This window comes from Rousettus aegyptiacus, unplaced genomic scaffold (assembly GCF_014176215.1).
Source record: "Rousettus aegyptiacus isolate mRouAeg1 unplaced genomic scaffold, mRouAeg1.p scaffold_m13_p_16, whole genome shotgun sequence".
NCBI lineage: Eukaryota > Metazoa > Chordata > Mammalia > Chiroptera > Pteropodidae > Rousettus > Rousettus aegyptiacus.
In genome coordinates this window covers 52,566,548-52,578,885 of record NW_023416291.1, presented here as the reverse complement: position 1 = coordinate 52,578,885, position 12,338 = coordinate 52,566,548, and the positions used below count along the sequence as shown (strand labels likewise).

At 58.6% G+C, this 12,338-nt stretch overlaps 2 protein-coding genes across 3 annotated transcripts in view; one reads left to right on the top strand and one right to left on the bottom strand.

Annotated features, from left to right (window-relative positions):
* Positions 1-2,693: 2,693 nt before the first annotated feature.
* MPND (MPN domain containing) lies at positions 2,694-10,752 on the top strand. The gene is made up of 13 exons (XM_016144494.2): positions 2,694-3,103; positions 3,201-3,487; positions 4,217-4,453; positions 6,830-6,962; positions 7,465-7,549; positions 7,739-7,835; positions 8,073-8,145; positions 8,226-8,302; positions 8,462-8,630; positions 8,719-8,789; positions 8,959-9,048; positions 9,596-9,688; positions 10,531-10,752. Exons 1-13 carry the CDS (start codon positions 3,097-3,099, stop codon positions 10,615-10,617), a joined length of 1,506 nt encoding a protein of 501 aa, XP_015999980.2. The 5' UTR covers positions 2,694-3,096; the 3' UTR covers positions 10,618-10,752.
* Positions 10,753-11,026: 274 nt separating this feature from the next.
* The window catches only part of SH3GL1 (SH3 domain containing GRB2 like 1, endophilin A2), a 28,351-nt gene continuing 27,039 nt past the window's right edge, over positions 11,027-12,338 (bottom strand). For both annotated transcript variants that reach the window (XM_036234087.1, XM_016144506.2), the window contains one exon: positions 11,027-12,281. In XM_036234087.1, coding sequence (XP_036089980.1) covers positions 12,085-12,281 — 197 coding nt within the window. In that variant the 3' untranslated portion in view covers positions 11,027-12,084. The remainder of the gene's footprint in view (positions 12,282-12,338) is intronic.

The following is a 12,338-nucleotide window of genomic DNA, read 5'->3' as shown; positions in this document are numbered from 1 at the left end:
CATTTTTTTGAGCAATTATTAACGTCCTTGTATTTTCAATTCCAATTTTCACATATTCATTGCTAACATACAGACATGCGATTGAGTTTCGTATTTTGATCTCATATCCTACAACCTTGCTGAACCAGCTCATTTATTAATTCTAGGGGTGTTTGTTGTAGGTTTCTTGGGATTTTTTTTTGTATAGACCAACATGTCATCTGCAAATCGAGCTAGTTTTATTCCGTCCTTTTCAGTCTGTCCACCTTTGACTTCCTTTCCTTGTCTTATTGCGCTGGCTAGAACGCCCAGTGCTGAGGTGGATGCCTGTGTCTTGTTCGTAAGGGGAAAGCATCTCATGAATTCCATAAAGCAAACCGTTAATTACGATGTTAACTGAAGGTTTGCAGCGTTTCTTCACCAAGGTGGGGTGGCTTCCCTGTCGTAGTTTGCTGAGAGTTTTTATCATGCGTGGGTGTTGAAATTCTGCCTCTGCTGATACGATTCTGCGACGTTTCTTCTGTAGCTGACATCTTCGTTTTCTGTGGCTGCCTTAACAAGTTATCACACATTCCGGGGCTTAAAACAACACAAATGTATTACCTTACAGCTCTGTAGGTTATACGTCCTACGTGGATCTCCCAAAGCTAAAATCAAGGTGTTGCAAAGGCTATGTTCCTTGCTGGCGGCTCAAAGGATGGATGTTTCCTTTCCTTTTCCAGCTTCTCGAAGCTTCCTACATTCCTTGGCTCACATCCACTTTCTCCATCTACAAAGTCAGCTATGCAGGTAGAATCCTCAGATCAGATCAGTCTGAACTTCCACTGCCACTTGTCCCAGACTCTTTTCCACTTTTAAGGGCCCTCGAGATCACACTGGGACCACCTGGAGAATCCAGGATCATCCCCTATTTTAAAGTCAGCTGATTGGCAGCTTTAATTCCATCTGTAACCTTAAATTCCCTTCACCAGCTAACCTGACGTAATCACAGGTTCTGGGGATTAGGGCAAGGACGTTCTCAGGAAACCATTATTCTACACACCACAGCCTGTTAAATATGGTGGATAATATTGATTTTTGAGTAGGGAACCGGCCTTGCATCCCAGAATAAACTCCACTCGGTCATGGTGTATAATTCTTCTTATATATTGCCGAATACTATTTTCTAATATTTTGTGAAGGGTTTTTGCGCCTCTATTCGTGAGGGATGTGGTCTGTGGTTTTCTTTCTGTGGCCTCTCTTTATCTGGTTTTGGTATTTAATTAATGCTAGCTTTGTCAAATGAATTGGGAAGTATTCTCTCCTCTTCAGTTTTCTGGAAGAAGTTAGGTAAACGTGTTAATTCTTCTTTGAGCCTTTGGGAGAAGTTTTCATCTGGACCCGGAGATTTCTTTTTCCAGAATTTTTAAATTACACATTGAGTGTCCTTCATAGTTATAGGACGAGGCTGCTTGGACAACTAGCAAAGAATAGCCTTTGGAATCCACTGGAGAGCTGTGGAACTCTGGGAAATCTGTTTATCTGAACTGTGCACTGAAGTTGATAATACCTGCCATAAAAGGATACCATACATGTATTTATCAAAGGCAATGGGGAGCCATAGGAAGATTTAGAGCGGGGGGTGGGGGTGGGGTGGGGGTGGGGGTGGGGGAGGTTGGGGAGGTGGTTATAGTTGCATTTTGGAAAGATCCTTCTGAGGCCAGGGTGGGAGATGGATAGGGTGAGGGTTGAGTATGGAGGCCTGAGGCTCAAGTGGGTAGCCAGGGACTAGGTGGGAGAGGCTCGAGGTCCAGCTGTGGGTTTTGGAACTGAAAGTGGGCAAAGACCTGAGACCTGGGGGGAATAAACAGAACTTGGGGGCTGGGCAATGCTCAGTTGGTGGCTGGACCCCCGGTGGGGTGTTGGAGGACTTCAGAAAGAGGTTTGGGCTGAACAGAAATTAATTCACATTTATCCAGCTTTTATATGTCAAGTCCTGTCCCTTGAAGTGGAATAATTATCCCCACAGGGAAACTGAGAGGTGGAACTACTTGGCCAAAGTCACAGAGCTGAGAAGTGGAGGAGCAGGATTTTGAGTCAGGTCCAGTCTAACTCCCACTACCCTGGCTGGACACCCCCGTCCCCAGTGTCCTGTCCCCTCTTCCAGACTGGAGTTCTGGTAAACCCATCCGCCTCTGAGCCCAGCTAATGGCTCCCCCAGCTTGGGGAAGCCCCTACTCCGGGCTTTTAGCCCTGCTGGATGGCTGGGGAGTCCCAGCGATGGGAAGTGGTACTGCGTTACGGAGCAAAGGTCCCGGGACAGGGGCGCAAGACAAAGGAGAGATTTGTAGCCAGCCCGCGTACACCCAAACCGGCTCCGCCTACGCGTCCGCGCGCGCAGAGGGTGTGGCTGCACCAGACCTAAAGGACAGGTTTTCACCCGGTAGCTGATTGGCTGGTTGAGGACGGAACCCTACCACGGATTGGATGCGTGAGACTGAGGGCTCCTGTTGATTGGTCGGAAGGGACGGCTTTCTATTGGCTCAATCGAAGTTCGGCAGACGCAGCAGTTTAACAGTGATTGGTTAGGGAAAATTCAACGGCTACTGCTTATTGGTTGAAGACGAAATGAGCCTCCTATAATTGGTTGGCAGACTCCACTCTGGTCCAATTGTAGAATCAGCCGAAGGGCCGGCCACCGGGAGGGTGGAAATCAACTCTTTAGAGACTGCCCCCTAGCTTGGGCCCCGCAGGTTCGCGGCGCGGGGCTGCTTCCGATTCTGGCGTGAACCCCCAGGGCGCAGTGGCTTGTTATTCCCGGCCTCAGTTTCTCCCCTGGTCCCAATGGCCGAGGCCTGTTGGTCCCTAAAGAACCTGTTTTCCTGATCGCCCTAGCAGACTGAGTTCCCCGTGCCTCCCCGCCCAAGGCTTTCAATACTATAGGCTGTGGCCTCGGGTGGAGCCACTAGTCCCCGGAAAGCAAAAGTCCTGGGCCTCAGTTTCCCCGCTCGCCAGCGGGTCGAGCCCCCCACCCGCCCACTGGCGGCGGCCAATGGCGGGGGCGCCTTTCCTCCCGCGGGGCGGAGCCGCGTCACGTGCCGGGAAGAAAGCGCTTGCAGGGCGCGGGGCGGAGCCGCCATGGCAGGTACAGCGGGCCCGGCCGGGGGCCGGCGAGACAAGGGCGGGGGTGGTTGGACCGACTGGGGGCGCGCGGCCCTGCTGCAACCTGTCGCTGCCCACAGCTCCGGAGCCGCTGTCTCCGGCGGGGGGCGCGAGCGAAGAGGCGCCGGATGAGGATGAAGACGAGGCGGAGGCCGAGGACCCCGAGCGGCGGGCGGGAGCAAGTGGGGCGCGCAGCTGTGGTGGCGGCGGCAGCGGCAGCGGCGGCAGCCTCGGCGGCAGCGGGGCCGGGACGGGGGGCTGCGGCGGCCCGGGGGGCGCGCTCACCAGGCGCGCGGTCACGCTGCGGGTGCTCCTCAAAGACGCGCAGCTGGAGCCCGGCGCCGGCGTGCTGTCCATCTACTACTTGGTGAGCGCCCTCCCCCCGCCCCGCCCCGCCATCCCATCCCAGCTGGGGCAAGGAGGGGACACCGAGGTCCAGAGCGCCCTTGCAGCAGGCTGAGCCTGGGAGTGGGGAGGGGAGACTGAGGCACGGGCGGGAGGACTTCATTCACCAAACGCCACATTCCGCCAAGGAGAAACTGAGGCTCAGAGAGGACACCACTGCTTTCTTGGCTGTGTGACCTCGCTCAACTTCTCAGTATCCTAGTTTCCTCATCTGTAGAATGGGATTTGTCCCTCCCATGGGGTGGTATGAGGATTAAATGAATTAAGCGCTCAGTGAGGTGCCTGCTGCATAGTAAGCGCTGTTTGCTGTTATTACTGTTATTGCTTGTTTTGTGGATGGTACAGTTTGTGAATTGAGCACCCACTGTGTGCCAGGCTGTGTGTTGGGTGTTGGGGGTCACAGCAGTGATCGAGATAGACCCTGTGCCCCCCTTTTGGGGATTCACAGTCCAATGAGGAGAGGGAGGGGCAGACACATAACTGGGCAGTTTCTATCCAAGATGATCAGGACTGTGACAGTGGACATACAGGTACTGGGAGGCACCTAAGACGGATGGCTTCCTGGAAGGGGCGCTGTAGTGGGCAGTGGGTGCCAAGCCCTGAGATCAGCATGGGATCAGGGAGGACTTCCCGGAGGAGGGACCCTGGTGGGTGCCAGGTCTTGGGCCCAGCCAGCCCACTCTCGCTGCAGGGGAAGAAGTTTGTGGGAGACCTGCAGCCAGACGGGAGGATCGTGTGGCAGGAGACGGGGCAGGTGTTCAACTCCCCCAGCGCCTGGGCCACCCACTGCAAGAAGCTGGTGAACCCAGCCAAGAAGTCAGGCTGTGGCTGGGCCTCCGTCAAATACAAGGGCCAGAAACTGGACAAGTACAAAGCCGCCTGGCTCCGACGACACCAGCTCCATGTACCTGCAGCTGCCACCGATGAGGTGCGTCTTTCAGCCTCCTGGAGCAAGCTCTCCTTAACTCATTGTCCGATAGGAGTTCCCAGAGAGAGGACATTGGAGCTGGGACCTTGAGGGATGAGCAGGAGTCTGAGAGGGCAAGATGGAGGGAAGAGCTTTCCAGAGGGAGGGAATGGCGTATGCAAAGCCATGTAGGCAAAACGCCACACTTGCTGATCAGGGAACCATGATTAGCTGGTGCAGCCCGCTTTCAACTGTGTTGGGTAGCTGAGGGTGCTGGAGACACTGGCAGGGACCAGATCTGGAAAGATCTTGAATGCCATGATAGTAATAGCTGTTCATCGGAGGTTCACCAGCTGGATAAACTTGGCCAAGGACCATCTCCGGGTCCTTAGTCTTTGTTATATGTAAAATTGAAACGATAACAGTACCATGTGCATTAGACGTATTGGGATAGATTAGATGTACGTGTATACATCTGGCTGGCAAGTCTGAAATCTGTAAGGCCACTGGCAGGCTGGAGACTCAGGCAGGAGTCCATGCTGCAGTCTTGAGGCAGAATTTTTTCTTTTCTGGAAAACCTCAGTTTTTGCTCTTCAGGGTTTTCAACCAGTTGGATGCGGCCCACCCAGATTATCACGGGTAATCTTCACTGCCAGTCAATTTACTGTAGATGTGGACCACATCTATCAGATGACTTCACAGTAATTCACAGACTACTTAAATAAGTGGGTAGTAAGATTAAATAAGTGGGTAGTAGAACCTAGCCAAGTTGACATACAAAACTAACCTTCATACCGTGTCATAGGGCCATTCATTCTGCAAGCATTTTTAGTAGACGCCAACTGTGTGCCAGGCGCTGTTTTAGGTGCTGGAGATAGAGCAGAGAGCGAATAGAAAAATCTCTGCCCTCATGGGGAGATAAAAAATAAATAAATAACGCCATATTAAAGTATGTGTGAAGGAGGGATAGGAGTAGGGGGTGGGGAAATAGGGTGGTCAGGGAAGGCCTCACTGAGAAGGTGACATTTGCGCAGAGAACTAAGGGAGGAGAAGTAGGAAACCATGAGGGTATCTGGAAAACAGCACGTGCAAAGGACCTGAGGCAGGACCTTGCCTGGTATGTGGGAGGAACAGCGAGTCCTTGTGGCTGGAGCATAGTGAGTGAGCCAAGGGGAGAGAGGGAGGAGGAGAGGGGAAGGTGGGAAAGGCCGGAGACAGGTCGTGCAGGGTCTTGTGGGCCAGGGGAGGACTTGGGTTTTTTACCCAGGGTAGTGGGAGCCCTCAATAGAATGGGGCCTGACTCAGTGCTCACTGACGCCCTCTGGCGGCTACTGCGGGGAGGACAGACTGAGGGTTCTGGGGTTTGGATGGCTGCTAGGGTCCAGGTGGGCGATGACGGGGCAAACCATGCCTGTCACTGAGGTGGGGAAGAAGTGAGCAGATTTTGGTTAATTTCGAAAGTGGATCTGATGGGATTTGGTGATGGAGCGGATGTTGGTGTTAAGAGTTTTGTTCTGAGCAAGTGGGTGGATGGGGTTACCCCCACTGGAGATGCAGGGATTTGGAAGGAGCAGGTTTGGGGGGTTAGTGGGGCGCATCATGTCCATGTTGAGTGTGAGGCCTCTGTGAGCACCCCTGTGTGGAGACGTGGAGGGGCAGTGGGACCCTGAGTCCGGCGCTCAGGCAGGCCCTGGGGGTGGAGACAGAACCTTGCGTGTTGCCGGGTGGGCAGAGGCGAGGTTGGAGCCAGGAGAGCAGAACAGGTTGCCTGGAGGGGTGTGAGTCAGGGAGGAAAGAGACCCCAGGATCAAGCCCTGGGCAGGAGGTTGTGGGGGGCGGAGGGCGGCGGGGGATCCTAGAGAGAACCTGGGGGAACCTGAGGGAACCTGAGGGGTTCCCAGGAGGAGGGGCACTGGCCAGGTCAGACGCTGCTGGGAGGGGGAAGAGGACAGTGTCTGAGATGTGGCTGTTGGGTTTGGGCACAGAGATGTCACCTTGGCAAGGGAAATTTAGGTGAGAGCAGAAGTTATTGAGAGAATAAAATAATCCACGCAAAGTACGTGCTTGCTCAGTGGTTGGAACAACAGGGCAGATGCTAAATTCTTTTCAGGCATTAAGTCGTTTCCGTGTTGGGCTAAAGGTCACTGTGCCAATTTACAGATGACCATGGACCTCAGAGAGGTTAGGGCGCTCGCTTTCCGCCATGTAAGAGCTCAGGCCTGAGCTGCGGGCAGAGCCGGGAGCCGCCTCTGCTCACGCCCTCCCTCTAGTGGTCATCTGGGGCAACGGCAGGGACCTGAGGCTCAGGCCAGCCAGAGGTCTGGGTGGAACTTGGTGGGGACGGTGAGGGACACCCAGGTGAGGGTCTCGCCGCTGTCTCCACGCCTCTCCTGCCAGAGCCCGGCCAGCGAAGGGGAGGAGGAGGAGCTGTTGATGGAGGAAGAAGAGGAGGAAGTTCTGGCCGGGGTCTCGGCAGAGGACAAGGGTCGGAGACCGCCTGCGAAGGGCCCCTCGGAGCCTGCCCACCCGGGTGAGAGGCGGGGGCGGGGGGGTGGTGACACAGGGCGGGCAGAACTCGGGCGCGGAGGAAGCTGGGGACAGGGCTGGCCCTTTTCCTCAGTGATCCCAGGTGTCTGGCTGACGGCTTAGTCCTGCTACCTAACTTCACTGTCTCTGCCCGACTTCTCAGGCCCTAACGCGCTCAGGCCCGGGCTTGGCTCCCACTGCCCGACTTCTCTATAGGCTGCCAGGTGTCTTCACCATGTCGCCTGACCTCCTCGTTCCCCAACAGGATTTCTTTGCTCTGTTGTCTGATTTCTAAACCTGATGCCCAACGGCCCCTCCCCCGCCATCTGATTGCCGGAACCTTTCACCTGATTTTGAATTCTCTATCCGACTTCTCAGCCTGCCGCCTGATTTCAAAGCCCCGCCGCCTGATTTCCCAGTCCCGCTGACTGCTTTCTAAGGCTGCTTCCAGAGTTTTTTCTTTCTTGGGACTGACGCTACCTTTTTTCCTTACCTGCACCTCGCAGAGGCCACGCCCCCGGGGAAGAGGGCGGAAAGCAAGATCCGGGTGCCGGTGCGGTACTGCGTGCTGGGCAGTCGCGACTCCGCCAGGTCAGATACGCCCCAGTTCCCCGCGCCTCCCCCCAGCCTGCAGCAGCTCTTGCCAGCCTCGGGGGGGGGGGGGGGCAAGAGCAGGGGCAGAGGGGGCGCGAGGCCTCAGATCCTCAGAGCTGGCTGGGGAGGGCGCTGAGGAGGCACCCCCGGGGGTTTCTGAAACTGGGGACCCTCCGACTCCTACAGGAACCCCCACACCCTGGTGGAAGTAACATCCTTTGCAGCCATCAACAAGTTCCAGCCATTCAACGTGGCCATCTCCAGCAATGTGCTGTTCCTGCTGGTGGGTGCCCGGCTCCCACCTTGTCCCTTGGGAACCAGACACCTCCCTCCCCCAGACCGGGGGCTGGAGTACCTGGGAGGGAGGGGGGCCCTGGGAGGCCTTGTCCGCTTTGTTCACTATTGGTAAACAGTGCGAGCTCAATCAATGTTTGAGTGGAGGAATGGGGTGTGCTGGCCCCCAGGATGGCGTTGGGGCCGGGTGAAGCCTCAGCGCGTCTTCCCATGTCCTCCTCCCCAGGACTTCCACAGTCACCTGACTCGCAGCGAGGTCGTGGGATACCTGGGGGGCCGCTGGGACATCAACAGCCAGAGTGGGTATCTGCGGCCCCGTGGGGAGGGCGCCGTTCGGGGCGGTGGTCAGTGTCCACGCCTTGTCCCCGCCCCTGCGCAGTGCTCACGGTGCTGCGAGCCTTCCCCTGTCGCAGCCGGCTGGGGGATGCGGACACTGCGGCCACCGTGGAGGAGGAGGTGAGGGGGCTCGCCCGACAGGGCCTTCTGGGGAGGGCTAGGGTCGACACAGCTGTCCCGGCTCCGCGCCCCGGCCGCCAGCGGAGAGCGACGCTCAGCAAGCGTGCGAGTGAGTGTGCATGAGCCCCGGCCGCGCGCCCAGCTGCCCCTCTGCCCCAGATCTACCAGAGCCTGCTGCTGCGGGGCCTGTCCCTGGTGGGCTGGTACCACAGCCACCCGCACGGCCCGGCGCTGCCATCGCTTCAGGACATCGACATGCAGATGGACTACCAGCTGCGGCTGCAGGGCTCCAGCAACGGCTTCCAGCCCTGCCTGGCCCTGCTGTGCTGTGAGTCCCGGGCCGGGCCATATGCGCGTGCGCGTCTCCTGCGTCACCAAGCCCCCCTGGCCCAGCCCCTCTCTCTCTCCTCCTGCAGCCCCGTATTACTCTGGCAACCCCGGCGCGGAGTCCAAGATCTCACCCTTCTGGGTGATGCCCCCGCCGGAGGTAGGTGGCGCCGCCGCGGGGGGGGGGGGGGGAGGCCAAGGGCCCTGCGTGTGGGGCGTGGACCGGTGGCTAGCGCCCTGGGGCCGGGCACGTGGGGCCCACTGGCCCTTGCTGTCATGGGATGGGGGACTTAGGGTGGCTGGTGGTGACCAGCTGGTGTCCCTGCCAGCAAAGGCCGAGTGACTATGGCATCCCCATGGACGTGGAGATGGCTTACGTCCAGGACAGCTTCCTGACTAACGACATCCTCCATGAGATGGTGAGCTCACTCCTGGGCGGGATGGGCGCCCCCTGCGGAGGCGCGGGCGGGGCGGAAAGCGCTCAGCAGGACTTACAGGACACAGGGTAGGACTCAGGAAGCCATGGCTGAGTGTGCCACACCTGTGGCTCTGAGGATCCAGCCCCAGGTCCTAGCTGCGGCCCCTCACCCTGCACACCCCACTGCCCCTAGCTGTTCTGGGACACCTCGCGCCTCCACACCTGCCCCTGCTTCTCCAGTGCAGGCGCCAGGAGGGCTGCGGACCTTACCGCGTGGTTTTTAACGCCTGTGGCTCAACAGGCGTTTGAAAAACAGCTGGTTCATTACACCGTCATTTCACGAGCCAGAGCAGGGGGTGATGTCGGGCCTGGTGCGCGGAGAATCACGTTCGGTGGCCCCCTTGGGCCTTGGGTCGGGGTGCGTTGTCCCCTACAGGGATCTCTGCTGAGCTCCCTTTTCTCCTGGTCTCTGGGTGAGTGGCCCTGGGTCGTGCTGCTCGCCAGGGGGGAGGGAGGGAGGGAGGTCTCACCAACGCCTGGTCCCCTAGATGCTGCTGGTGGAGTTCTACAAGGGTGCCCCTGACCTCGTGAAGTTCCAGGAGCCCTGGAACCAGGAGCACACCTACCTGGACAAGCTGAAGGTATGACTCCTGCCCCAAGTCCATGTGAACCCCTCTTGGAGGAAGACGGTTCTTGGGGAGCCCCAAGAATGTATCATGAACAGTCTGAGAAGCAGCGATTTCCTAACTTGTTTTGTAGGAAAGTATTTCAGCTAGAAACTAAGGCTGCCAAAGCCTGATTTATCACACGGGGTGGGGTGGGAAAATCATCCCAATGCGCATGTGAAGGCCCCATAGACAGCTGGTTCTTGCCCAGGGAGCGTGGGGGAGGGGCCCAGACCTGGCGTACAGCCTGAGGGGCCACCGGTGTAGCAGACGTGCTCGCTGGCCCCACAGCGCTGGGGCAGTTATGAGGCCTGGCGCCCTCCCCGGTGTCTTAGTTCCTGCTCGAAAGTCCTTCTCAGAAGACATACTCGTTCTTGTGCAGAGAAACGCAATTTTGCACACTTGCTTGTTTTGTTCTAAAACAGTGACCAGGACTCAGAGTGGTCCCTGGTCACGTCCGACTCTGGCACTGGGCTGCTGGGTGTGGTGCCTGTCTGCTGCCTTTGGAGGCCCTAGAGCTGGGTGGCCCCTGGCGTGTGTGTGTGTGTGCGCGCGTGTGTGCGTGGGGGGGGGGGATCCAGGCTCTGGCGACAGCAGGTTTGGAAAGTGCAGGTTCCCCCCGCCCCTCCCCCCACGCACAGCTGGGCCTTCAGTTAATGTACTCCTCATTAAAAAGCACCGCTTTAGTGACACGGCCTGCATCTTCGTTAGGCCAGCCCCTTCACGCCGCAGCACTTCGGCCTTGGGGGGCAGGAGTGGGGGTGCGGCCAGGCCGGGACCGCCAGGCAGTCCTGAGACACTAGTCTTGCTTGTTTCAGATCTCCCTGGCCAGCAGGACACCCAAGGACCAGGGCCTGTGCCACGTGCTGGAGCAGGTCGACAGCGTCCTCAAGCAAGGGAGCTGAAGCCACCGGCCCCAGGGCCTGGCAGCGCTGAGTGAGGGGACCGGGTCGGGGGCTGCGTCTTGCACTCTGTGAGGCCGGGTTGCATGATGGCGGGCTCAGATAATAAAGAGAAGCAAGTAGCCCAGGCACGTGTCACCCTGGGGTGGGGTCTTCCAGCACTCATCTCTGGGCCTGACCTCAGCCCTGCCCCTGCTTAGGGCTGTGGCTATGGGGAGGAGTGTCTTGGGGACATAACTTTCCACCTTGGTTACTAGGTAAATGACAGCCACGCCTCCTGGCTCACTGTGGGGTCAGTGCCCACACCGGGAGTTGGCTCTGGGTGGAGAGTGGGGGTAGGTGGTTGCACAGGCCCCGCCCTGACCAGGGATCCCCTCAGGAAGGCCCCACCCTGCACCACAACCAGGCAAGAGACTAGAAAGAGACATTTAATACTTAAAAAATCAGATTACATTTCCATTTGCCCTAGACTGTGACCGAGGCCACTCTGCTCTCTGCTCGTCTTGGCTGGGGTGCCTGTGCCTCCCTCCTGTAACGGTGGCGAGGGGGCCTCAGGGGCAAGCAGAACTTGGTGTCCTGGGGGCTGTGCAGGGTCCCCAGAGGAAGGGAATGTGAAGCAGGCCCTAAGTCCCCGTTAAGCCAACCGCAGGTCAGGCAAGAGGGGAGAAGGCCCAGGGCCGGGCCCTGCCGGTCTGGGCAGCTGCCTGCCTTGGTCCAGAGAGACAGCTGGGGACGCTGTCGATGGGGAGATGGCAGCCAGCTCCGGCCAGGGGAGGCCCTGTGGCCCTCTCAGGATGGCCCCGGCAGCCAGAGGTCTGGGCACACTCATCAAAGCTTTTGTGTTTGACCTTCGGCAGAGAGGAAACAGGGGGCTTCCAGGGTCTTGTGTCAGTGTGTGTGTGTGCAGCTGGTGACAGTTTGTGCCAGACAGAAATGCTCCGTGTGCTTGGCTGGGGGTGTGGGGGAGGGTGGAGGGCAAGGGGGTGGGCTCAGCGCCTGCAGCTGAAGAGAACATCTGTCCTTAGGGGGCCAGGCTCCCAGGGACCCCTTGGTGAGGCCCTCTCATGGAGGTGGCATCCGTGGGTGTGCAGGGGCGTGGGGGGCTTGTGACAGGGGAATTTAAAAGCAGGGCGGTGAGTCTCGGCCAGGGGTCCTGCTCAGACCATCCCACTGCACAGACTTTCAGGCCCCGTCCAGTACGGGCAGGTCGGGGCTGCTGGGCTCCAGTGTGGACGGGCGGTGTGTGTGGGGGGCACCCGGAGCCAGTCCTGGGGGCCGGGGTTAGTGTTCTAAGAGCACCTTAGTGTTAGCCCCTCTGGGCGGCGGACCCCAGACAGCCGCCTAGCCGGGGCGGGAGCCCCCCACTGCGATGGGTGAGCACAGTGTAAACGGCCGCGGGCCGCCGGCGGGCCCCGCCGCCCTGGGCAGTGGAATGCAGGCGGCGGCGCGGCAGGGCGGGCGGCCGGCGGGTCACTGAGGCAGCGGCACCAGCACCTCCACGTAGCTCAGGGGGAAGAAGCCCGACTGCCCGTGGAGCATGCCCTCGTACCAGTTCTCGTCGATCTGGTTGGTCAGCGTAATGACGTCGCCCTCGTGGAAGCCCAGCTCCCCGTCGTTCTCGGGCTCGAAGTCGTACAGTGCCTTGCAGCTCGGCTGGTCCAGGGGCGCTGGGGGGGCAGGGGGTGGCGGTAAGGTCTCGGGGAGCAGCCTAGGCACGAGGCTCC

Coding starts and splice junctions, on each gene's coding strand:
- MPND (XM_016144494.2), top strand. Junction 7,836..8,072: donor GCAATGTGCTGTTCCTGCTG/GTGGGTGCCCGG, acceptor CCTCCTCCCCAG/GACTTCCACAGTCACCTGAC. Junction 9,689..10,530: donor CCTACCTGGACAAGCTGAAG/GTATGACTCCTG, acceptor TGCTTGTTTCAG/ATCTCCCTGGCCAGCAGGAC.